Source organism: Piliocolobus tephrosceles, chromosome 17 (assembly GCF_002776525.5).
Source record: "Piliocolobus tephrosceles isolate RC106 chromosome 17, ASM277652v3, whole genome shotgun sequence".
NCBI lineage: Eukaryota > Metazoa > Chordata > Mammalia > Primates > Cercopithecidae > Piliocolobus > Piliocolobus tephrosceles.
Window position 1 is genome coordinate 68,377,923 of NC_045450.1, and position 27,568 is coordinate 68,405,490.

At 42.5% G+C, this 27,568-nt stretch overlaps 1 protein-coding gene across 1 annotated transcript in view; it reads left to right on the forward strand.

Annotated features, from left to right (window-relative positions):
* The window catches only part of CDH13 (cadherin 13), a 1,108,439-nt gene that overhangs the window by 1,046,594 nt on the left and 34,277 nt on the right, over positions 1 to 27,568 (forward strand). The window contains exon 10 of the mRNA XM_023226862.2: positions 11,548 to 11,690. Within this exon, the coding sequence (XP_023082630.1) occupies positions 11,548 to 11,690 (143 nt within the window). The remainder of the gene's footprint in view (positions 1 to 11,547; positions 11,691 to 27,568) is intronic.

Sequence of the window (27,568 nt, forward strand, 5' to 3'; positions counted from 1 at the left end):
TTTTATAAACAGAAATAGAGTTTTAACAAAGTTTTATATCGGCCGGGCGCGGTGGCTCAAGCCCGTAATCCCAGCACTTTGGGAGGCCGAGACAGGCGGATCACGAGGTCAGGAGATTGAGACCATCCTGGCGAACACAGTGAAACCCCGTCTCTACTAAAAAATACAAAAAAACTGGCCGGGCGAGGTGGCGGGCGCCTGTAATCCCAGCCACTTGGGAGGCTGAGGCAGGAGAATGGCGTGAACCCGGGAGGCGGAGCTTGCAGTGAGCTGAGATCCGGCCACTGCACTCCAGCCTGGGCGACAGAGCGAGACTCCGTCTCAAAAAAAAAAAAAAAAAGAAAGTTTTATATCAATTTAATAGGGTTTTTTTTTTAGGAAATATTGCCATCTTGTAAATTCCAGTCCTGTGTTCCTGAGTTATTCCCCATTAAGGAAAACCCAGCTGTGGGACATAGACCTGGGTTCCAGCTCAGAGTTTAAATCATTATTCTCAGAATGGTAGTTCTCAAACTTCGGTGAATCAGAGCCACCTGGAAGACATGTTAAAAATGGAAAGGTCCCATCATATCATCAACAGCCCTGATCATTCTGATACACGCCCAAATTGGAGAACCAGTGGTACAGATAAATGCCCAACCCTCGTGGGCTATTCACAAGGCAAACAAAAATCAAACTATGCTTGGGAGGCAGAGATCCATGTTGGAACCACACTTCTGCTGCTGGAAAGCTGCATGACTCGGGCAAGCTCCTAGACCACTCTGAGCCTTTGTTTTCTCGTCTGTAAAATGAGGGTGGTAATATCTACCTCCCAAGTTGATGAGGCAATGGCAGACAGTAATGTATATGAATACATACATCGTACACCACCTCCTCTGTGATCGATGAATGTGTGCTTCCAGTTGTAGATACAACAGCAGAAAGTAAATGCTGAAAAATAGGAAAACACTCACAACGCATGATTTACGATGTGAGGGAGCCTGCTGGCATGGCCCTTGTCACGAGGGTAATTAAATAACCATTTGTGTAATTACTAATTTATATCCTGTCTCCCTGCTGGAGTGTAAGTTCCAAAAACTGGGGGGAATACACTGCTGTCTTCCCAATACCAAGCTCGGGGCCTGGCAGGTAACAGACACCCAGCAAATACTGATTCCAAATGAGCAAGTGAATAGTACGTCACATTAAAAATGTGTGTGTGTGTGTGTGTGTGTGTATGTATACATCGACACATAGGCTGGAAGCCTCTAGACAAAAATGTTAATAGTGCTTATCTCTGGAAGTGGATTAGGGTGATTTTAATTTTTTTCCTTTTTTTCTCCTCTGTATTGTCTGAATTTTCTGCAATTAACACAGAGGACCAAATCGGTGTTTCCTTGGGTAAATGCAAGTGGAGTTGAAGCCACCGTGCCTACAAGAGCATGTTTTCTTGTGATTCTGGCTTCTTTGGGGGTTTCAATATATAGTCTGTAGAATTAAAAGGGTTTAGGGCCAGGCATGGTGGCTCAGGCCTGTAATCCCAGCACTTTGGGAGGCCAAGGCAGGTGGACCACAAGGTCAGGAGTTTGAGACCAGCCTGGCCAACATAGTGAAACCCCATCTCTACTAAACATACAAAAATTAGCCAGGCATGGTGGCATGTGCCTGTAGTCACAGCTACTTGGGAGGCTGAGGCAGGAGAATCGCTTGAACTCAGGAGGCGGAGGTTGCGGTGAGCTGAGATTGAGCCACTGCACTCCAGCCTGGGCAACAAAGTGAGACTCAGTCTCAAAAAAAAAGTGGGGCATAGTTTAGGAGAAACAGGAATTTAGTGATTTCTAAAGATAAATAGAATTTGTTCTTATTCACCATTTCCTTGTCCTGATCATGGACTATGCAAAAAAGAGCTCACACAGCAGGCCTGAGACCGCTGTCCCTAGAAAGGCCTGCCTGCAAAGTTGGCCTCAGCTGGTGTGCAGAATTATGGATGTGAGGAGGGTTCCCACTCTCCTAACTGAGAAGAGTGGCTCACTGCACCTAAACTGCTTGTGCAAACAAATGTGGTTTATGCCGAATTCTGCTTTCCCTCTGGGAGTCAAGAATTTTGCTAATGCCAGGTGGAGGGTGCCTATGTGACCAGCCCCAGATAAAAAACCCTGGGCGTTGAATCTTTGGTGAGCTTCACTGATGGAGAACATTTCATGTATGTTGTCAAAACCTGCTGCTGAAATTAAGCACATCCTGTGTGATCCCACTGAGAGCGGACCCCTGCAAGCTGGTACCTGGTTTCCCCGGGATGTTACCCCCATGTACCTTTTTTCTGAGCTGTTTTCCCTGCATATTTTCACTGTGATAAGTTTTAGCCATTGAATATGACAATATGCTGTGTTCTGTGGGCCTTCCTGGCAAATCACTGAACCTGGGAGTGGTCTTCGGAAACCCCAGCACACAAACCCACCTAACTAAACACCTGTTGACAGCATGTATCAGATCCAAGGCAACTAAAGGGATGGGAATGTCTGGAGCAGCAAAGAAATGGGAGTTTGGCTGGGGCAAGAGAGACAGATGGTCCAGTGGCTCTTTTGAGAGATCTGCCTGTGGGGGAGGGATGAATGAGCACTTCAGGATGAAGTCCCTTTAGAATTCTGGGTCACCTAGCACATGGGTCAACCAATGCATGTTAAAGGTTTGTACTCTCATTCGTTCCCTCATGCATGCATTCAGCAACTGAGTACCTACCTATTCAGTGTGTGCTGGCCACTCTTCCAGATTCTAGGTATGAAGGGTTGAGTGGGATAGATGAGGTCACTGACCCTAGGAGCTCACACTCTAAGTTGTAGTGTTGGCCAGCGAAGGAGGCGGACTTTAGACAGACCATCCAGAGTGACCTCTCTAGGGAATACAGAGGCCTCAGTGTTGGAAGTGAGATCCTACAAAGCATAAGACACACATAAGAAAATCTATGACTTATCCCATGAGGCAAGTAGAAAGGTGTTGAGACCAGAAATAATTTGCTAATTTCAAGGAATGAAAGGAAGGCCAGTAAGTCTGTAACTTAGGGAGGCTGAGGAAAGAGGTAGAAAATGCAGGTAGAAAGTGTCAGGCAGGTGCAGATGGATCCTCTTGGACCTTAGAGACCATAGTTGTGAGTTTGGATCTTATTCTATACCCCATGGGAAGTCACTGGAGGGTTTCAAGCCAGGGATTCACACACTGTGATATAACCCTGGCTGCTCTTTGGAGAATAGATTGTAGCAAGCAGAAGACAAGCAAAGAAACAGGTGCATTGCAGTGGTCTACACAAAAGATGATCCCTAGTGGTCTTACCACCTACCTCCTACAGTGATCCAAAGAAAGGGGACCCACACCACAGCTACCTCGGTCCACTGCATGTGGGAGGCTGACGATTCTCTTGGGTATGATATATATATTACTTGTCATCATGGTAGGGGTCCGAATGTCTGTAAAATGCAAAGTTTTGGTCCGTGTGCCATCAGAAAATGCCAGCTGCCATATGCCGGTCAGAACTGTCATGTGCTAGAGCCTCAAGCAGACGTCCACAGGATTTCACCAGGGGCTCTGGTATGCCTGGGAAGGGGATCCAGGGAAGGGGCCAGAGGTTTCAAGAGCTCCTGCCCAGTTCTCAGCTGTTACGGAGTCACAGAAGGTCATAGCTCCAGGATAGGCAAGGCAGGAAGTATCCCATCCTCCCAACCCCAAGAGGCCCTGCCCAGACCACTCACTGCGCAGCTCTTCTTGTCCACATCTGCTGGTTGTGGCATCCCCATCCCTGGGAAATTTGCTAATTTCCAGGAATAAAAGAAAGGCCAGTGAGTCTATAACTTAGGGAGGCTGAGGAAAGAGATCGAAAATGTGGGTAGAAAGTCAGGCAGGTCCAGGTGGATCCTCTAGGGCCCTAGAGTCCATGGCAGTCCTTTCTGTTTACTGAGACTGCTTTCTTTGGCTCTGGTTTCCTGGGAGAGAAAGAGAACAGTACCCTGGACTGTGATGGGCTGTGGCTGTCTAACTAATCTAGGATTCTGGAATTCACTGGCCCTTCAATTTTATCTGTACATTTTGTCAGAAGATTTGAAATATCCCCTTTACTTTATACTCAGAGCCATAGCTACATGAGCTATTTTAAGATGGTGTATTTCCGGGGCCGGGCGCGGTGGCTCAAGCCTGTAATCCCAGCGCTTTGGGAGGCCGAGACGGGCGGATCACGAGGTCAGGAGATCGAGACCATCCTGGCTAACATGGTGAAACCCCGTCTCTACTAAAAATACAAAAAACTAGTCGGGAGAGGTGGCGGGCGCCTGTAGTCCCAGCTACTCGGGAGGCTGAGGCAGGAGAATGACGTAAACCCAGGAGGCGGAGCTTGCAGTGAGCTGAGATCCGGCCACTGCACTCCGGCCTGGGAGACAGAGCCAGACTCCGTCTCAAAAAAAAAAAAAAGATAGTGTATTTCCTTCAGTTGGGAGTTCTGTGTCTTTCTGGTTCTGCTTTTAATAATAAATACAGGGTCCAGTGGACTGGAATTAAGTAGGGTGTGAAGTATTCCCCTACTGTTTCCCTTCTTTCCTACAGTTTTACAGGGTTGTCTGTATCCTTCAGTAGGAATATAAAAATACTCTGTATTTCCTCTCCTTTCGTAGTTTTTATTTTCTACGTTTCTCATAGCCTTTCCCATCCTACTTTTTATATATATATAATATATATAGTTACATGTGTATTATATATATATAATATATATAGTTACATGTGTATTATATAAAGTATATAAAGTATACTTTATATATAGTATATTATATAAACTTATATATACTTTTATATACTTTATATATAAGTATATTATATTATAAACTATATATATTTATATATAAAGTATATTATAGAGTATATGATAAAGTATATTATGTAAAGTATAAAGTATATATTATATATATAATAGATGGAACTATATATACAGCATGCATATATATGTGTCATATATAGAGATAGTTCCATCTATTACTATATCTATAATCTCTCTATATATAAATTTTATATGTATATAATCTGTGCCATGTCTAGTGCTCTGTTATATTGCATCGATCCATTTGACCATTGTGCACTAATTGCCCAATATTACTTTGTGACATTTTTAAGTGTAAATTGAAAGGAAAGCTATGCTAAGTCGTGTAATATTGGCACCTATGCTGTGCAAACGTAGGTCCCCTACATCAGGGGTCCCCAACCCCTGGGCCACGGACGTTCTCCAACCCCTGGGTCACAACATTAGATTCTCCTAGGAGCACAAACCCTATTGTGAACTGCACACGCAAGGGATCTAGGCTACGCACTCCTTACGAGAGTCTAATGCCTGAACTGAGGAGGAACAGTTTCATCTTCAAGCCATCTCCGAACTGTTCGTGGAAAAATTGCCTTCCACAAAACCAGTGCGTCATGCCAAAGAGGTTGGGGACTGCCGCCCTACCTCACAGAAAGCGAGTGACCCCAAGAAGCCTGCAGAAGGGATTTGTCAAACCTTCGATCTCTTTCTCCTTCCCACCAATACTTGAGCCCCCTGAGGGCAGAGGCTGGCAGCCCTCAGCTCTGGAAGTCCTTCCAGGTCAACAGCTGACCCTGGCCACTTGCCTGGAAGCTTTCTTCCCTGCTCCGAGGGGGCCCCGTTGAGAGTGAGCCCGCCTCCCAGGGTGGCGCAGGCCCCAGTCACCCCCACCGTACTGCCTGCAACTCGGATTCTGCTAATCAGTTTGCCCTGCATCTCCCAACACTGACACGCAGAAGAGGCTGAGGCTTGGCAAGCACTCAGGGCAGCTTCTGTGAAGCTACATTACAGGCTGAAATGAGCTCAGTTTTTAATTTGATTTTTTTTCCTGTAACAAGCAAAGTTCACATTACAGATAAATTGCCCGGAAATTCCAATTTAATAAGGCGTATGCATTTTTTAGGCCTAGAAGCATTGAAAACATCTTGCACATTGGTATTTTTACACTGAAAGGTTTATTAAAAAGACAGTTTTGAAAATGTCAGAAATTTACATAGCGTGCCTGGCCAATTGGTCATAAAGTCTGATTGGACAGAAGTACACACAAGCCAGGAAGCAGGAGAGCAGGCTGCTCCATGGTCTTGAGCTGTTCTCCCTCCACATCGGGGAGGACGGCTCCACCGTTCAGTGTCTCCACCCAGCTCTTAGTTCTCATCACATGGGTGCTCAGCAAATGAGTGTCCCTCTGTCCTCCTCTGTCCGCAGGTGTGGTTCTGAGTAGAAGCAGCAAGCTGGACTTCCAGGTCATCTGTGGGGCGGGCATGCCTCCTTGAGGTCTCCCATGGGAGGAGGCGCCAAATAAAATAAGCAAACTGCCCTGGTGCGGTGGCTCATGCCTGTAACCCCAGCACGTTGGGAGGCCAAAGTAGGTGGATCGCTTGAGGTCTGGAGTTCGAGACCAGCCTGGCCAACATGGTGAAACTCTGCTCTACTAAAAATACAAAATTTAGCTGGGCATGGCGGCAGGTGCCTGTAATCCCAGATATGTGGGAGGCTGAGGCAGGAAAATTGCTTGAACCCGGGAGGCAGAGATTGCAGTGGGTCGAGATCACTGCCACTGCACTCCAGCCTGGGCAACAGAGCAAGACTCCATCTCAAGAAATAGAATAAAATAAGCAAACAGAGGGGAGCAGAAAGGGTCCTGTGAAAACTCAGTTAAATAGCACAGCTCTAGATGCTTGATTTTTTTTTTAAGGAAGGAAAAGAGTGAGACACTGTCCTGTGAAATCATCCAAGCCCTGGCTTTCCCTGGAAATATGGCACAAGCAGGCCTAACCGTGCTGAGTATTGTTTCTGAGGACTGCCTCCGAGTTCATGTCTCTAAGCATTTTATTGAATACAGCTATTTCTTTGAAAAGCAACAAGCAAACATGTTAATCGTACAGCAAAATCATGGCATCGTGAGACAAAAAAGGAATGACAGAGGGAGCATCAAAGAGCATTGCTTGTACACCAAACATGAAAGCCAAATGTATTTAATTCAGTTTTTATTTATTTTCTAAACGGAGCTGAGTAATCAGGGAATAGAATGCAGTTCATTTAAAACTTTCATTATTTCGAATATGTTGAACCACTGCCAATCACTCCTAGATCAACAGGAAACTTGTTACCTGATGAGTTGCCTGTTTTTTTTGTTTGTTTGTTTGCTTGCTTGCTTGCTTGCTTGCTTGCTTGCTTGCTTTTTCCATCCCCATGATTGTGCCAACTGAAGGAGAAAAGATATAATAAACCTTTACCAGGCACCCTCTGCATCCAGGCACTCTACTCGGCCCTGGGGGTGCAGAGCAGACAACCCTGGCCTTGGGCATGAAAAACACTGTGCACTGAGAAGTGCAGCCCCTGGAATCCAGAGTGCTGTGTTACATTCCAGCTCTGCCTCTTCTTAACTGGGCTGCTTTTGACAAGTTGCTAAGCCTCTCTGATTCTTGGTTACCTCAACTTTAAAACAAGGACGATACCCACTTCATCAGGTTGTTGTGAATCACAAAAATAAATGTAGTGATGCTCCTAAGGGGTTTAGCACCAAGCCGGGCCCAGGGAAACATTCTGTGTGTCTAATGACCAACTTTTACCTGTGCTGACACCAAGGAGCTTAGAGTTTGGTGGAGATGGCAGAGCATCAGGGACCGTGTTAGGCTCCCAAAAGCATTTTCACCAGTGCATGTGCCTCGCACAGACCTACTGAGGGTGATTAATTCTACTGGGAAAGTCACACCGGGTGAACGAGAGGAGACGTGTGAGTGGGGTCTTGAAACACAGTAGAAGTTTGCCAGGTGGAAGCATAAATGACTCTTTAAACGAAAGGCTGGTGTTTTTAAAGCAGTTCATTCTCATGAGTAATTCATCGCTTCTGTTTTCACAACATAGTGAAAGGATCATTGCAGCAGCAAGGGCGTGTGGAAGCCTGCGTTCGCCTCGTTCGTTCTCCCCATCTGTCCCCTGTCACAGTTGCAACTTTAAAACATTGTTCCCCGAGGCTCTGCTGAGTCGGATGTTTCTGAAACATTCCAGGGGACAGCGTGAGTCACACCAGGGAGGACACACGAGGCCATGACCCCAGTAAGCCACTAACATACCCATGGTCTGACTCTGCAACAGCTCTCCTGCGGGCACCCTGCACGAGACCAAACCCTTTGTGTCAGCCTCAGTTTGCCCTCACAGCTACCCCACAACACCACCGGGACTGTCCCCAAGTCACAGAGGAGGAAGCGGAAACACAGAGAAGTAGCTTGCTAAGCTCAAAGTTAGAACCCAGGTCCTTTCCTCTCCAAAGTCCATGACTGTAACGGCCATGTGATGCTGGCGATGTGAACAGCTGGACAGAGGCAGCACAGAGGGTGACAGCAGGCCTTGGCACGAGAGAGCCAGCTTCCAGATCCCAACCATGCCCCATACTAGCCAATGACCTCGGCAAAGTTCACATATCTCTAGGCCTCTCAGTGCCTCATCTGTAAAAGGGGAGGAATAATATTTTCAACCTCCCAGTGCTGGTGTGCGGGCTAAAGGCGTAGATGCTGGAAGCTCCTGGAGCAGTGCCCAGCCGGTACAATGTAAGGCTCCATGCTGCTGCAGCTGTGTTACTATTCATATTAAATGGAGGCTGCACCCCGAGGCTGTTTTAGGAAAGAACAGACCAGACGTCTTCCAGGAAGCATCAGCAGGAGCCTCTCCTGCCATCCTTCTGCAGCTGGGGAGTCTGGTACATCCGCTTTGCAGGACAAAAAGTTGATTTGATTCTCGGGTCAGTTCACATGACCCCAACACGAAAAGGATTGATACCAAACCAGAGTGCTTCCGTGTGAATTAAATTTACAACAGCGCTGCATCAGAGCGTCTGGCAATGCCGACTGGAAGCCCAAAGACCTCCAGGCGGTTGGTGCTAAAACTCCAGGAGAGGCTAGGAGCATTCAGAGGGGCTCTGGATGGTGGCCAGGCAAGGGTGGTAGGTGAACTGCTGTCTGTCCTGGGGCGCCGTGAGGTTTGTGGTGACTGCATAGATGCCCATTCCCTTTGTCAGCCAGCAATTTCTTATTCCCTGGCTCCCCTTCTCAACAACCCAAGTTGACCATCCCTTCTTCAGTGACCACAGCCTCTCCCAGGTAACAATCCCATTGCTGCCCCCAAGATGACCTTTAAGTCATGGACAAGGTAGTTCTTCTTCTCCTTGGCCACACATGAGGGCAGCCCCTTTGCTTCCACCTACATCTGAATAATCCCACCTACCACACTTCAATTCAACCTAACTATCCTCACAGGCCAGCTTTTCTCAGAATTCAGTATCTTTTTCAAAGTAAGATCCTTCACATGAAACATACCTGCTGACCACCCACCCTGAGTCACTAAGTTAGCTGGGAAGCAGTTTTGAGTGTGGGTTCAGGGTCGCAGCTCCAAGGTCAGACCACCTGGGCCCACATCCTGACTCTACAACTTGAGTAGCTGTTGGTTTGTGTCTCATCTGTAAGTGGGGATATTATACCTACTATAATAAATCAGTAATGCCGTGGTAACAAATTATTGCAGACATGGAGGCTAGAAATTTATTCTCCCACAGTTCTGGAGGCCGGAAGTCCAAAATCAGTCTCACTGAGTCAAAACCAAGGTGTTGGTAGGGCCATGCTCCATCTAGAGGTCTAGAGGAGGATCCTTCCTGCCACTCCCCACTTCTGGTGGCTGCAGCATTCCTTGGTTTGTGGCCGCATCACTCCAATCTCTGCCTCTGTGGTCATGTGGTCTTCTCCTTTTCTGTGTCTCACATCTCCCTCTGCCTCCCCCTGAGGACACTTGTGATTGCACTTAGCACCCCTCAAACACCCCCAGAGAACGCAAAACAATCTCATCTCAAAATCCTTAGCCCTGCAAAGTCTTTGCTCTATAAGGTAACATTCCCAAGTTCCAGGATTAGGAGGTAGATATCTTTTTCCCTGTAAAGAGTTGAGAGTCATTTGCTCCAAGCCCTTCAGTTGGAGATTTTCAATCCTGTTGGTTAAATCAGGTTTTAAACATCCTTAGACCCAAATTTGGCCATACAAGGCAGAGAAAATCAACCTCATGCATCTTTACCAAACCAAGGAGCTATCAGTTTCCATGTCTTTTCCTGGGGATATACTTCAAAGATCAGTAGGAAATGGCAGAAAAGCGCCAACAGCATCTTTCTGGCTTAGGTCTGCACGTGGCACGTTATCCAAGCCACCCAATTCAAAGAAAGCTGAATCATGCCCAATTTGAGTCTCCCTGATAGATAAGACTATTATTTCTTACTCTGTGCATCTCTGTATTATTTAAACTTCAAAAAAGCAACCTCAAAACAAGTAACATTTTAAAATCTTGGATGGTTTCCCATTATCCAAAGTCCAAACCCCTTAAAACAGTAGTTCAGGCTCTCTGTAATCTTGTCTAATCTGTTTCTCAAAACTCATTAACTTTTAGTTCCCTTAAAGAAGCTGTTTCAAACACAACACTCTACTATCTAGTCCCTGAATATTCATTTGCCCAGCAAATATTTATTGAGTGTCGGTTATGTGCTAAGCAGTGTTCAAGCAGCTGGTGTCACAGCAGTGAACAAATTTCTTGCCCTTATGTAACCTACATCGTAATGAGTGTCTTTCTTCCATCTGTAATATAGTTTGGCTGTGTCCCCACCCAAATCTCATCTTGCATTCCCATGTCTTACGGGAGGGACCCTGTGGGAGGTAATCGAATCGTAGGGGCAGGTCTTTCCCATGCTGTTCTCGTGATAGTGAATAAGTCCCAGGAGATGCGATGGTTTTATAAGGGGAAACGCATTTTGCTTGGTTTCATTCTCTCTCGTCTGCCACCATGTAAGACGTGCCTTTCACCTTCTGCCATGATTGTAAGCCCTCCTCAGCCACATGGAACTGTGAGTCTATTAAAACTCTTTCTCTTATAAATCACCCAGTCTTGAGTATGTCTTTATCACAGTGTGAAGATGGACTGTTACAATTTGTTAACTCATATTATCTTTTCCTGGTTTTTCTGTCCTCTCCATCTCTGATGACATCCTATCTATTCCTCCTGTCTTGGTTTGGATGCTGCATTCCCTGTGAGGTGCCCAATATTGCCCTGGATCAGAGGTAGTGAGTTCTTCCTCCAAGCATTGATGTGCCCTGCTTGTACCTTCACAACAGCAATTCTCCCACTAGTCCACAGACAAGATGTATCCCAGGAGTGAAAGAAACAAGACTGGACATGGACTCAGGATTTGGACTGGGAACTCTGCTTTGCCTCTGTGAGAGCTGGGCGGATGGCAACAGCATCTTCCTCCTAGGAGTGTCAAGAGGAATAAAGGAGGCACACACGCAAAGTGCTCAACACAAAGCAGACCCAGAGTCAGTGGCCTCATGACTCTGTGAATGAGCAACTGTAACAGAAATGATGGTTTTGGGTTTTTGTTACCTATAATCCAGCACCTAGCATAGGAGCTCATGCCCTACACTCTGTAAATGTTTCTTGAATCTACTTTGAATGCAGAGTGTGACATTGTTGGGATTTGTTTTCAGGTATTCTGTTTACAAGGACCCAGCAGGTTGGCTGAATATTAACCCCATCAATGGGACTGTTGACACCACAGCTGTGCTGGACCGTGAGTCCCCATTTGTCGACAACAGCGTGTACACTGCTCTCTTCCTGGCAATTGACAGTGGTGAGTACTTGACAAAGACCATCAAGGGTATACTTTTCTACTACAAATATACTTTTACATTTTTAAATTTCTTCTGATACACCCAGGGGTGTTCTTGGGAAGAATATAAGTGTGTGGGAACAGCGAAGTAAATGTTTAAATATACACATATTGAGTTCAGTAATATCTCCACATCCCAGAATCCTCGGATCTTTTTGGAAAGCAAGTAGTGTCTGGTGAGAGGTCAGAGCAGTGAACTCACCCTATCCCATCTTGGGCAGGCTTGGAGGTTAGAAAGCCACGCTGATGTGCTTTGTGTTGGTGTCATGCTCTCATTTGCAAAGAGGCTCTTGGACTTAATGCAAGTTGAAAGAAAGTCCCAGAGGACATCACTGACCCTGACAATTGAATTATTCCCGTGGCTTTTATCCTATTATGATGCGCTGCCAAGGAAAGGCAGCAGGTACAATCAGTTAGTGGCTGCACAACCACAAAGCAATTGCTGTTCGTTCAAAAGATGATAATGCACTATCCGTATGCCAGCCCCTGATTAGTTGCTGGGGGCGCAGCAGTAAACAAAACAATAGCTGTCCTGATGGAGCTGACGTGCAGAAAGAAGGCAAAGTTCAAAGTGCCATGATTGTTCTCTGCTCTTTTGAGATCAGATTGCTGGGCACAAGGGCAGAAGGAGGGCAACCTCTTAGGAGACTGCATGGTAATCTAGGCAAGATGGTGGCCTGGACCAGAGACTAGGAGGGGATGGTAAAAAGAGAGGTCCTATATATTTTGAATGCAGAGCTGACAGGATTTGCCGTTAACTGAGATGTGGGCATTTCAGTTGGTCTGGGGAGATGTTAAGCTACAATATGTATTGTGTCAATCACACAAGAAGTTTTGTTCTCCCTATATTCCTAAAAGCCGGCGGTTTATGGCTAAAGACTCAGTTTTGAGTTCTTCCATATCAAGATGAATATTTATAGGTGCCCATTGTTATACTCAACAAGGGTGAACTAAGAGTTCTCAGTCCTGGTCCTCATATGCCAGCTACTGACACAAACCATTGGGAGACAAGTCTAAGAACTGAGCAATCCATGTGGCATACAATAGGTAGAGAGTGCTTCTCAATAAAGGCAAGCCTTGAGCTTAGCCTTGAAAAACGGGTAGGATTTGGATGAGTGTCATTACCCAGGAATCTAAGACGGAGGGATCAAAACTAGAAGGCGGCACAGCACGGAGGTGAGAAAAGGAAAAAATAACTGTGTGTCCGCTATAAGTGCATATGTAGGAATCTATTTGGATGTATGTGGAAAAGTCACATCTTCAAAGCCAGACGATTCATTTGATAGAACAGGCAACCAGAAGACCCTGTAACTTCTTGAGGAGGAAACTGACATGATGAAATATCAGGTAGACAATGTTCAGCAACTGAGAGCTGGACCAGATCTTGTGCTTGCTCCTGGAGACTCATGGATGAATAATACATGGTCCTTGTGTTCAGAGGGCTCATGAGTTATTTGGAAGATTAGTCAAGTACACAGAAGATCACAGTAGAGTGTCCTAACTGTTCTGATGGAGCTAAGCTGAGAGAAGCCCCTGTCCAGCCTAGGGTGTAGTCATGGAGAGCTGCCTGAGAGAGGGGACATCTCACCTGCGTGATGAAGGATATGTTGATTAAAGGTAGGGTATGCTAGTCCTCATGTTAAGAGTTAGTTGGCAGCTTCTTATTGGTTAGCCTTAAATTTCATTTTTCTTTAATACAGGCATTTATAAGAAATAGCTCATGTTGGCCAGGCACAGTGGCTCATGCCTGTAGTCCCAGAATTTTGGGAGGATTAGGTGGGTGAATCACAAGGTCAGGAGTTTGAGACCAGCCTGGCCAATATGGTGAAACCTCGTCTCTACTAAAAATACAAAAATTAGCTGGCTGTGGTGGCACAACCCTGTAATCCCAGCTACTCAGGAGGCTGAGACAGGAGAATCTCTTGAATCTGGGAGGCAGAGGTTGCAGTGAGCTGAGATTATGCCACTGCACTCCAGCTGGGGCGACAGAGTGAGACTGTCTCAAAAAAAAAAAAAGAAAAGAAAAGAAAAAAAAAAAGAAATCGCTCATGTTCAGTTTTGCTTATGTTTGCAGATCAAGCAAGGTTAAGGTGACTTATGAAACCTAACTGGCTTTTTCTGCCCAGTGATTCTTCAGGCCTAATTTCCATTTTAATTTACTTCAACAATTGTTATGACTGAACTGTGTCCTCTCAATGTTGATATATTGGGGTCCTAATCCCTGGTTCCATAGCATGTACCTTGTTTGGAAGCAGGCTTGTTGCAGATGTGGTTAGTTAAGATAAGGTCATGCTGGAGTAAGGTGGGCCCTGATCCAACATGATTGGTGTCTTCATCAAAGGGGGAGTTTGAACACAGGCATGCACACAGAGAGAACACCACGTAAAATGAAGACAGAGATCAGGGTGATGCTTCTGCAAGTCAAAGAGTTCCAAAGATTCCCTGCAAACTTCCAGCAGCTGGGGGAGAGGCTGGGAGGAGAGCCTTCCTCACATCCCTCAGCAGGAACCAAACCTGCGGGTGCCTCAGTCTTGGACTTCAGGCCTCCAGAACTGTAAGACAATAGATTTCTGCTGTGTAAGCCACTCCTTTGTGGCACTTTGTTATGGCAGCTCTAGCAAAGTAATGTAACATTTAAAGGAGTCATTACCTATAAAGCCTTTGGAACAATACCTTGCATGTAGCAAGGGCTCAATAAAACTTAACTTTTTTTTTTTTTTTTTTTAAAGGTAAGGCATTCTAGAAGAATAAATATGTGAGAAGTTGGGAAGTGGGTCAGCATTAGTGGAAGCTAGCGTGGCAGGTTCTTTGTGTGCAAAGATAAGGACAGAGAACTGTGTGGATACTGTACCGGACTGTTCTAAAGTTGGAACTGGGTCTTGTGCTCAATGCCCAGCACCTACCATTGTGCCTGACTTAGAGCAGGCACTCACATGCCTGTAGAATAAATCATGAAATCAATCATGAAATGCTCCACACGCTATGCCAAGGACTTTGGCCTTGACAATATCACTCACTTGCCCCCAGAATAAACATTGTGTTTTACAAAGATACATCCCAGCCAGGCATGGTGGCTCACACCTGCAATCTCAGCAATTTGGGAGGCTGAGGTGGGCAGATCACTTGAGGCCAGGAGTTCAAGACCAGCCTGGCCAACATGGCAAAACCCCATCTCTACTAAAAAGAAAATATATACCTCCCCCCACCACACACAAAAAAGAAAGATACATCCTATAGCAGCATAGAAAACGGATGCGATGATAGCAAGATGTGAGGAGGGAGGCATCAGGCAGCTGCGGCAGAAATACAGGTAAGAGAAGAGAGAAGACCAAGCCAAGGTAGTGAGGTTAGTTTGGGAAAAGTCAGCCTGCAGTGGGGAAATGCGTTAGAAGCCATAACAGGTATCTTAATTGATGGGGTCAGAGTCTGCACAAGCATAACATAAATGGACCAGAGAGGAAGAACCTAGATAACATCTGAAAGTAAGAAACAAATCTTTGTCGAGAGCTTATACTAAACATGAACTAGAGAAATGCAATATTCAGGTTTCTGGTCCAGAAATCAGGAATGATGATTTCAGCAACATAAACAGGGGATGAGTTTCAGACGATTGGTTCTTCCTGTTTTGGGGGGTGGGTGTTGAGATTATGTCCCAGAATAAGCTGGTAAGATACAAATGGAATAAGGAGAGATTTTGCTTACGGAGTTGCCCATACAAAAGAGATAGGACTTATGGGAACAGAAAATCTTTTCAGAAGGAAGAGGTCTAGACAGAGTACTAAGTGCATACTCTGGGATGAAAATAAGCCAAGAATGTTTAAAATGCTGTGTGAAATGAAAAGTATCCATTACTGGTCAGCTAAAGTAACAATGGCAGGGTTCTGCACTATGTAGAAGTATCTGTATATGTAGAGAAATTTCTTAGCAAAGAATGTCATGAAGTATGGATGAAATATAGCATAGTATGGCTGGCATTTCTTTGTGAAATTTTTCGTGCAATTATAAATCCAAAGAAACGAGAAATGCAGTATACTTGAATTGTTACCAGAAGCGAGAGCCTTCTTTACAGGTATGCAGTAATCAACTAAGTGACACCGTGTGTGTATATACCTTGCCACTGATTATTAAGAAGAACAAAACCAAAATTTGCAGATTAGGAAGCAGACATCGAATTTAGTTGACTCTCTAAAAGTCGTATGGTTAGGATAGCATTTTTCTACCTTTAGTTTCTTGCATTTTTAACATTCTTTAAAATTTCTGTGTGGAAGCAGCAGTCTGGTCTAAACTTCTGCCATACCACTTATTAGCTATCTGATTTTGAAGAAATAATGTACAACGTAGTCAGGACCTAATGATACCTTACAGCGGTTTCTCATCTATGAGACTCATTGAGTCTCAGCTATGTTTTCTCAACATTCCGCATACACCTGTATGAATTGTCTGGCTGTGTAACTGTGAAAGCTTCTTATAGACTGTGAGTCTTGTTTTCTACATATACAAAATGAAGAAGGTAATTCCTACTTATAACGTTGTTGTGAGAAATGAGTGAAGTGCTGTACCCTCTAGATTTGCCATCAAAAGCCATATTAAATGTTCACTAAATGTTAATCCTACCCCAGTGGGGGTTCCAGAAGGGAAAGAGTAGAGCCAGGAATGATCCTTCTATGACCCAAGAAAAATACAGCTTGAAATCTACTCGTTGTCTAACTCTGTTAACACTAATATCAGACAAGGAAATTTAAAATCTAGTGCCACAGATGTTTCCAGAGAGCTAAAATGTCCCCAAAGATGTAATGGTAAATAGAAACCAGGTTGACATTAATATACAAAACCATCGTTAGGAATAATAATCCTGAACAAGACCCAAAGGACTTACAGCAAAAAGAACATAAATTAAAAAGACCTTATAAATCAGAGCAACTTTTGTTTAAAAGCTCCTTTTTGCCTCACCAAAAACTTACCTCTAAGTATTATGTTTAACCAGGAAAAACCAACAGTATCTATTAGATCGAAGTTAGTAGGCCAAGCACAGTGGCTTACACCTGTAATCCTAGCACTTTGGGAGACCGAGGTTAGCAGATTGCCTGAGCCTAGGAGTTCAAAACCATCCTGGGCAACATGGCAAAACTCCATCCCCAAAAAGAATACAAAAATTAGTCAGGCACAGTGGCACATGCCTGTAGTCCCAGCTACTCAGGAGGCTGAGGAAAGAGGATCACCTGAGCCCAGGGAGGTCAAGGCTCAAGGCTGCAGTGAGCCAAGATGACACCACTGCACTCTAGCCCGGGCAACAAAATGAGACCCTGTCTAAAAAAAAAAAAAAAAAAAAAAAAAAAAAGTAAATAGTGCTAATTGATGTCTCAACTTTATCCAAAGTGAACAATTTGTTTTTATTAGCTTTTTAGAAATTTAATTTATTTGATGGAATGAAAGAATAAGGATTTTTGGCATATAACACTAAGAAAGCTAAACCAAAATAAATTGATTTCTCCAAACAAAGAGTAACTCAAAAATTAATGCCAAAACATGTTGATAAAATATATGGCTTCAGGAACTTCCATGTAGGATATAGTAAGGAAATATCTCCACTGTAAAACTAGAAAAATCTAGATAAATTACAAAAATCAGATAATATAAAAGGTCTTAATTGTAAAGGAATCAGGGAGCTAAAGAAGCAGTGAAACCTAGATAAACTAAAATACCAAAGAGGGAAAAATTATTTCACAAAGAAAACCTTTTTTTGTTCTGGGGGCATTGTCTGATTCTAGGTGAGTCAGGCTTGGCCCCTGCAGAGAGCCTAAGACGGAGGAAAAGAAATTAGAAATGGGTGACAGAATCACAGGGAGCTTTCGTGACAAACTGGAAACTTGAAGGGCTTTAAACATGAAGCTGCTTTTCCTCTGTGGACAAATGCCCTAAAGGACAGAGTGAAATATCCTTAGGTCTCACAGGAAACAGACACCTACCAAAGGAAGCAAGCTCTCCTCAAATACATAGCCATTCTCTCATTTGAGGTATTTGCCAGATTTCAAAGGTACAAGGGGTTAAAGGATGGGGTGTGGGATGGCTGGAGAGTTAGGATGGTAACCACTGAAGGGAAGAATTGAATTTCCTGGAGCCTTTCAGGCTGAGATACTGTAGACTTTCCATCAAAATCCCAGTTGGGCCATACTCAGCAACAGGGGTAAGCCAGAAGCTGACTCAGTCTTGTTCATCTTGCAGCCCAGTCTGACCCTTCTCAAGCCCTTACTAAGTTGATGAAGCAAGTCCCCATCTGATACGGTTTGGCTCTGTGTCGCCACTCAGATCTCATCTTGAATTGCAGTTCCCACAATCCACAGGTGTTGTGGGCGGGACCCAGTGAGAGGTAATTGAATCATAGGGACAGTTTTCCCCATACTATTCTCGTGGTAGTGAGTAAGTCTTACAAGATCTGATGGTTTTAGCAGGGGTTTCCGCTTTTGCGTCTTCCTCATTGTCTCTTTGCCTGCTGCCATCCCTGTAAGATGGGACTTGCTCCTCCTTTCCTTCCACCATGATTGTGAGGTTTCCCCAGCCATGTGGAACTGTACGTTCAATTGAACCTCATTTTTTTTTTTTTTCGTAAATTGCCCAGTCTCCAGTATGTCTTTATCAGCAGCATGAAAATGGACTAATACTTCACCCTATCTGGCTAATACAAGAGAGGGAAAAACTCAAAGTGGAGTATGTCATAGGAAGCCTCTCCAATCTTTTATTGATAATGCCCAATTTACAGTTTTAAAAAATGACTTGACCTGTAAAAAACAAGAATGTGTGATGACCAAGAGAAAAATCAGAATACAGAGGATCCAGATATTTGAATTAGCACACAAGAACATTAAAATAAATATGATTAGTATGTTCAAGGAGCTACAATAAATGATAGATTCAAGCAGGGAGAATTATACAAGAGATTTGAAATCTTTAAGAAGGAATCAGATAGATATTCCAGAACTGAAATGCATATCATCATGTTAAAATCTCATTAAGTAGACTTAAAAGCAGAACACGGGATTTTTGACCTGGAATATGAATCTATAGAAAACATTGCAAGGGAAGCACAATGAGGATAAATAATGGGAAAAAGTCTGGCAAAAGACTAGTGTGTGAAATTGGAGTTACAGAAGGATAGGAGAGTGATAATGGAGCGGAAAAAAAATATTTGAAGACGTAATGTGTGGGAATTTTCCAAAATTGATGAAAGCCATTCTCCTTATTAATTCAAAAAGTTTAGCAAACCACAAGCTGGATAAATTTGAAGAAAAACACACCTCAGGATACTATAGCCAAACTAATGAAAACCAATATCAGACAGAAAATGTTAAAAAATAGCCCGAGAATAAAAGAGGTATTTACCTACACATGAGCAACAACATGACTTATGGCTGACTTCTAAATAGAAGTAATGGAATGTGGAAGGCGATGGAATGACATTTCTCTGAGCACTTTAAAGATACCTACCAACCTAGAATTCTATAGTCCTCAAAATTTTCCCTTCAAAATCAAGGTGAATTAAAGACTTCCGGGGCAAAAAAAAAAAAAAGGAATCATGTTGCAAGCAGGTTTATGCCTTTTGCTGAAGAGAATATTTCAGACAGAGGGAAAATGATACCAGAGAGGCATAGAAACGCAAGAAACATAAAAATAGAAAGCTAAATATGTATAAAGTAAAAAAGTAAGTAAAGTAAAATTGTAAGGACATAAGCAGTTAAAAATATTTATAGAATTAGGCCAGCCGCAGTGGCTCAAGCCTGTAATCCCAGCACTTTGGGAGGCCAAGACAGGTGGATCACGAGGTCAGGAGATCGAGACCATCCTGGCTAACACGGTGAAACCCCATCTCAACTAAAAAATACAAAAAACTAGCCGGGCAAGGTGGTGGGCGCCTGTAGTCCCAGCTACTCGGGAGGCTGAGGCAGGAGAATGGCGTGAACCTGGGAGGCGGAGCTTGCAGTGAGCTGAGATGCGGCCACTGCACTCCAGCCTGGACTGCAGAGCAAGACTCTGTCTCAAAAAAAAAAAAAAAATTATAGAATTAAAATGCATAACAGCAATAACAGAAAAAGTGAGACACTATAAATGTAGTTAAAACAGTTTCTGCAGCATTGGAGATATAGTTAAAGCAATACTTTGTATTAGATTGTAATAAGTCAAGTATCGATATTTTATAATCCTTAGGGTAATCAATAAAAGAATATAAAAAGCAAGTAAAACTAACGAATTAATAGAAGGAAATATATTTGACTAATCCAAAATAAGATAAGAGAGGAGGGGGAAACAACATTAAAAGATGGCCAAATAGAACAACAAAGTGATACAGTAAGTATTAACCTAATTATACCATAGTCAAATGTAAAATGTAAACAGACTAAATATTTCAAGTAAGATTATCAGACTATTTTTAAAAATCAGCAAACTAGATGCTGCATACAACAGACACACTTTAAATAAAAGAACAAAGAAAGGATGGAAATAAAAGAAAAATATGCCTTGATAATACAGTCTCTCCTAAAAACACATGAAAATATATTTTAAAACAAGCTTGTCCAACCCACGACCTGTGGGCCATATGTGGCCCAGGATGGCTTTGAATGTGGCCCAATACAAATTCATAAACTTTCTTTAAACATTATGAAATTTTGTGGTGCTTTTTATTTTTTAGCTCTTCAGCTGTTATTAGTGTTAGTGTATTTTATGTGTGGCTCAAGACAATTCTTCTTCCAGTGTGGCCCAGGGAAGCCAAAATGATTGGACACCCCTGTTTAAAACAAGAAACATGACAAGAGGTAAAGAGGCCATTTCATAATGATAAAGGGAGCAATCAAAAAGAAAGACATCACAATCCTATATCTGTATGCACTGGACAGCACAGGTTCGAAATATACAGAGCAGAGAAAACTAAAAAGAGAAGTAGACAAATCTACAATCACTGTGGGAGTCTTTAAAACGTCCCTCATATCAGCTTCAAGAAAAAACAACAAGGAGTAAAGATGTAAAAGATTTGAATAAAATAATTAACAAATTTCATTGACTAACATATATAGAGCTCTGAACTCTACAACTGAGTCCATTCTTTTCAAATTCACAAGGAAAATCACCTAAATTGGTTGCATGCAGAGCCATATAGAAAAGTCTAACAAATGTTTTTAACTGCAATTATTTATAGTATATCCTCCAAACACAATGGAATTAAGCTAAACATTAGTAGCAAAATATAACCAGAAACACCCTGACTGAACATAAAACAGTACACTTCCAAATAACTCATAATCAAAAACAAAAATAGAAATATGAAATGTCAACACTTGTGAGATGCACTAAACCAGTGCCCAGAAGAAAATTATAGAAAATAGAAAACAAATATATGAGACAAAATCAACAAATCCAGGCTGCGCACAGTGGCTCACTCCTATAATCCCAGCACTTTGGGAGGCTGAGGCGGGTGGATCACCTGAGGTCAGAAGTTCAAGACCAGCCTGGCCAACACGACAAAACCCTGTCTCTACCAAACATGCAAAGATTAGCCAGATGTGGTAGTAAGTGCCTGTAATCCCAGTTACTTGGGAGCCTGAGGCAGGACAAATGCTTGAACCCAGGAGGCAGAGGTTGCAGTGAACCAAAATTGCACCACTGCACTCCAGCCCGGGTGACAGAGCAAGACTCTGTCTCCAAAATTTTTTAAAAATTGAAAATCAACAAATCCAAAAGTTTGTCCTATAAAAGGATTGAACAAAATTGTAAACTCATACCAAAACTCTTGGGCATAAAGAGAAAAAAGCACAAATTACCAAATTGGGAATAAAAAAGGGAAAATGACTATAGCCATCAAAAAGATACAAAGATACTGTGAAGAACATTATGCAATATATTTGACAATTTGGATGTAATGGACAAGTTTCCCCCAAATTAAAACTTATCAAAAATAACCTAAAAAGAGGCTGGGCATGGTAGCTAATGCCTGTAATCCCAGCACTTTGGAGGCCGAGGCAGGAAGATCACTTGAGGTCAGGAATTTGAGACCAGCCTGGCGAACATGACAAAGCCTTCTCTATTAAAAAATACAAAAATTAGCTGGGTGTGGTGGTGCACACCTGTAATCCCAGCTGCACTCTGTCTCAAAATAATAATAATAATAATTTAAAAAGAAAATCTTAACTAGCCCAATGCTTATGGGAAAAAAAAAAAAAAAGTTCTTGAAAACCTTTCCACAAAGAAAACTGCAGATCCAGATGGCTTCACTACATGTTTCCAAATATTTAAGAAGGAAAAACAATGTTACGCAAACCCTTCCAGAAACAGAAATAGAAGAAATACTTAACACATCTTTTTATGAGACCAGGTTTTGTCCAAAACCTGATAAGATCTTACAAGAAATTAAAATTGCAGAGCAAGCTCACTCATGAGCATAAATTTTTAAATTCTTAACAAAAATATTAATGAATCACACAAAAAAGATATGATCATCTCAAGAGTTGCATTTGAAAAAAATTCATGTTGATTTATGATTTTTAAAAAATAATGTTTAGGAAACTAGGAAACTTTTTTAGTCTGGTTTTAAAAAAAATAACAGAAGGAGCTGCTGCTACAGCAAACTCTTTCTCAATGGTGAAATACTAAAAACGTTTTTTGTGACATCAGTGCCAGCCAGAGCAAGAAAGCAAGAAAAGAAATACTAGGCTTAGGAATTAAAAGAAAGAAATTTCTTTATTCACAAAAGATATGCCTAAAATAATCTAAAAAATTTTCAGAGAATCTATTACTGATTTTAGTAAAGGTCATCAGATATAAGATCAGTATACAAAATTAATTGTTTTATATACCCTAGCAATAAACAAATGGAAAATAAAATTCTAAAAGATACTATATGCAATATCATCGAAAACATCAAATAGCAAGGTATAAATTTAAAGAAACATATGCAAGTCCTCTACAATGAAAACTACAAATGACTGCCTAAGATAATTCTTTTCTCCCTATTGAAGCCCACAGTCATAGAGAGATATACCATGTCCATGGATTGGAAGCCTCAATGCTATTGAAATGACAATTCTTTTCAAACTGACCTGAAGGATTCAATGCAATACCATGCAAAGTCCCAATCCTAGCATAGGGATGGGGGCAGAAATTGATATGCTGATTATAAAATTTATATGGAAATACAAGGAGTGAAAAATAGCCAAAGCAATCTTGAAGAATAAGTTGTAGAACTTACACTAACATACATATATCCAGACCTATTAGAAAACTATAATAATTAAAACCAGCCAGGCGCGGTGGCTCAAGCCTGTAATCCCAGCACTTTGGGAGGCCGAGACGGGCGGATCACGAGGTCAGGAGATGGAGACCATCCTGGCTAACATGGTGAAACCCCGCCTCTACTAAAAATACTAAAAACTAGCTGGGCGAGGTGGCGGGCGCCTGTAGTCCCAGCTACTCCAGAGGCTGAGGCAGGAGAATGGTGTAAACCCGGGAGACGGAGCTTGTAGTGAGCTGAGATCTGGCCACTGTACTCCAGCCTGGGGGACAGAGTGAGACTCCGTCTCAAAAAAAATAATAATAATAATTAAAACCATGGTATTTGCACAAAGATAGGAAAAAACTGACCAATGAAATAGAATAGAGAATTCAGGAAGAAATCCACACATACACAGTTTCTGATTCTAACAAGGATGACACAACACAGCAGCGCAGGTGACAAAGTGTGGTCTTTCAATAAATAAGGCCAAGTTGATTAGATAAATGTATTTTTAAAATGCATCCTGATCCCTCTCCTAAATCATATACAACAATTAATTCTAGATATATTACAGATCAAAATATAGAAGGAAAAATAGTACATATTTTAGAGAAAAACATATGAGGACATATATGTCCTTTGTGTAAGCAAAGCTTTTTTTAATTAGGATATAAAAATACTAACCACAAAAGAAAAAAAATGATAGATTATATTAAAATTAAGAGCTTTGATTCATCAAATGACACAGTTAAGAAAGTAAAAAGGTAACTACAGAGTAGAAGATATTTATAGTACATAGAAATGCTACAGACCTGGTACAGTGGCTCATGCCTATAATGCCAGCACTTTGGGAGGCCAAGGCGGGCAGATCACTTGAGCCAAGGAGTTTGAGACCAGTGTGGGTAATAAACAAGACCCTATCTTTACAAAAAGTAAAAAATAAAAAATTATCCAAATGGTGTGGCACACACCTGTGGTCCCAGCTACACAGGAGGCTGAGGCAGGACGATCACTCGAGCCCAGGAGTTCAAGGCTGCAGTGAGCCATGATCGCACCACTGCACTTCAGCCTGGAGGACAGAGTGAGATCCTGTCTCAAAACAAACAAACAAAAAAATCCTATAATCTGTAAGCAAAAGACACAACCCAAAGAAGAATAGATAAGAGACTTAAATACTTCACAGCAGAAGATACACAAATCCTAACAAATGTATGAAAAGATGCTCAACTCAATTAAATAAAGATACATACATTAAATTATAAAAATATAAATTAAAGCACAAATTAATCAAGGAAATACAATGAAGTACAGTACAGCAACATACCTATAAAATGGCTGAAATGAAAAGATGAAAATTACCAAGTGCTGTCAATGTTGTGAAATAACCGGAACTCTCATACACAGCTGCTAGAAGTGGAAATTGGTACAGCCATGTTGGAAACAAAGGATCCACTAAAACTGAGCGTACATATGCCCTATGATCCAGGAATTACGTGCCTAAGTATTATTTATCCAACAGAAATGTGTTCCCCAAAACACGAGTGCCAGAATATCCACTATTCATAGGAGCCCAAAGTTGGAAATTATCCAGATGCCCAGCAAAAGTAGAATAATAAATTGTGATACATTCACAAAATGGAGTCTGTCCAATAATAATGAGTGAATGAACTGCAACTATTCACAACAATATGGGTGAATCTCGCAAACACAGTGTGCAGCAAAAGAAGAGTGAAACAAGGGAACACATGCTAAATGATTCCATTTGTACAAAGCTCAAACCCAGGCGAAACTAATCCTTGCTGGGCGATCACCTTGTGGATGGATTTCTTGATCTGGTGGTACTAGACTACATCGGTGTGTTCAGATTGTGAAAATTCTTCAAACTGTATCATACATGAAGATTTCTGTTTCAATAAGAACCTAACAAAAAATGCATGGCTACAGAGAGAGAGCATGTACCTAGTCCTGTAACCATTCACATATTCTCTAAGGACCTTCTGAGCCTTTAGACAGACTGTCAGCATCCTACTCCAAGGAAGGACAATCCCAGTCTGCTGATGGGCCAGTTCTCCCAGGAAAGGTGAGCGAGAGGAGTTCTGCATAAGGAACAAAGCAAAGCATGTTCCCTGCAGTCCCTACCATGCTCTGCAAAGGGCAGAAGTGACACTATTGTAACTTGCTACACACAACTCAACTTATTCAGTTTAGAACAATTATAAGATGGTACCAAAAGATAACTTGCCTTTAGATACCTCTTAGAGGATACAAACTCAGATCAGAATGGAGTGGTGTCAAAAGAGCAGGACTGAAAACCTGATCTGAGGTTAACAGAAATAAAGAGCCCTTTGGACCTATTTGCCTGGGGCCCCAAAGCTAATCTAGATAATTTCTAGAATCATGCTTCATCATAATATTGATAATGCCTACGTTGCAGATGACTTGAGGAGGAAAAGACATGTTGTAACCAACAGAATATTCAAGGTACTTTCTTTAAACTTGTTAAAGGAAAATCCTTAGCTAAATTAGATTTCACTGAGTTCAGTTGAGCAAAGAACAATTGGTAAATTGGGCAACCCCTCAAGCCAAAGTATGCGGAGAGAGACTCCAGTGCAGGCGTGTAGTGAAAGAAGATTTATGGACAGAAAGAGGGAAGTGACGTATAGAAAATGGAAATGAGGCACAGAAACAGCTGGATTGGTTACACTCGGCATTTGCCTTCTTTGAACGTGATTTGAACAGTTGGTCCTTTGATTGACTCAGACTCAGAGATTGGCACGAGAGTAGGTGACAGTCTGTTTACATCTCTGTTCAGGTTATAGTTCATTATGTACAGAGAAACCTTTAGGGGGAACTTAGCGTATTTAAGGAGGCAGCTTTAGGCTAACTTGATTTTACAAACTGTTATCAATAATTTAATGCACTATAATCAGCAAAGTGGATCACGCCTGTAATCCCATCACTTTGGGAGGCTGAGACAGGTGGATCACTTAAGGTCAGTGGTTTGAGACCAGCCTGGCCCACATGGCAAAACCCCATCTCTACTGAAAATACAAAAATTAGCCAGGCGTGGTTGTGCATGCCTGTAGTCCCAGCTACTCAAGAGGCTGAGGCAGGAGACTCGCTTGAGACTGGGAGGCAGAGGTTTCAGCGAGCCGAGATAACGCCACTGTATCCCAGCCTGGGTGGCAGAGCGAGACCCCATTTAAAAAATGAAATAAAAACAAAATAAGTAACTTTAATGAGCTATAAATTACCTAAGAACATTGTTTCAATAGAACATAAAAGCTTTTGTTTTGCTACATCAAAACTGGCTGTGGCCAAATGACTCGATGAGTAAAGCCTTTAATCCTATAGATGAATAAGGTGTGGCCTTTAATGCAGGCAGACATTTTATCTTTAGAGATGAATATTGTCATTTGCGTTCTATGGTCTAGATTTTCTGAAAAGGTCAAGATAGTGCCTTTAGAGTACAGGAACTCTTTTACTAAAGACGTCAATGAACACGGAATTGCTGCCCTCTCTTAAGAAAGGAGAAAAAAATGGCCGGGCGCGGTGGCTCACGCCTGTAATCCCAGCACTTTGGGAGGCCGAGGGGGGCGGATCACGAGGTCAGGAGATCGAGACCATCCTGGCTAACACAGTGAAACCCCATCTCTACTAAAAATACAAAAAACTAGCCGGGCGAGGTGGCGGGCGCCTGTAGTCCCAGCTACTCGGGAAGCTGAGGCAGGAGAATGGCGTGAACCCGGGAGGCGGAGCTTGCAGTGAGCCGAGATCACGCCACTGCACTCCAGCCTGGGCGACAGAGCAAGACTCCATCTCAAAAAAAAAAAATAGAAATAAAAAAAAAAGGAAGGAGAAAAAAAAAATAATAGTAACTGTTAAGGACAAACCCAGGATGTAGAGAGAACATTCGGGAATGCAATAAAATGGAATCCCTTTGGGAATGTGCTGGCAGTGGAGCAAGGCAGTAGCAATTAGCACTGGCCGAATCCCAGTGGCAATACCGATCCTGCTCAGGGAATCACCAGAAAGGTCAAATGTTAGTCGCCCTGTCTTATGTGAGCTGAAAACTGTCAGGAGCGATTTCTCGTAAGGGTTCTGGAATCCCGCTGGGGACGGCCACAGGCAGGAAAAGCATCGCTGGCTGCTGCTTCTTGGCTCAGTCACTCCACGATCACTGCTCAGAATTCTCTGAGACTGGTCTTCCTGCCACTTTCTTACCTGTAACCTAATCTTTCCCCCTTCTCTTGCTTGAAAATTGTTTAGCGTTCGTTGTTCCATGATTGTTACTGAATGGGGCCCTTATGCTCTCACAGAAGATCTAAATGATGACTGCAGATAATGAAGACAAATATTTGGCTCCAGGAAGCCCAAATGCCCTCTCATACTCTGCCAAGTTTAAAGAAAGAAGAAAACAAAAGGTGTCCCTGTTAGTTCCCTCTAAGGCTCAGGGCATATGAAATAGTTTGAACCTGGAAGCCATAACCTTCTCTACAGCCCGTATTAAGTCTTTATATGATTATCAAATGCGTCATGTTCCCCATCTATTTCCATTTAGAAGAACAGGGGAGTGATGGCT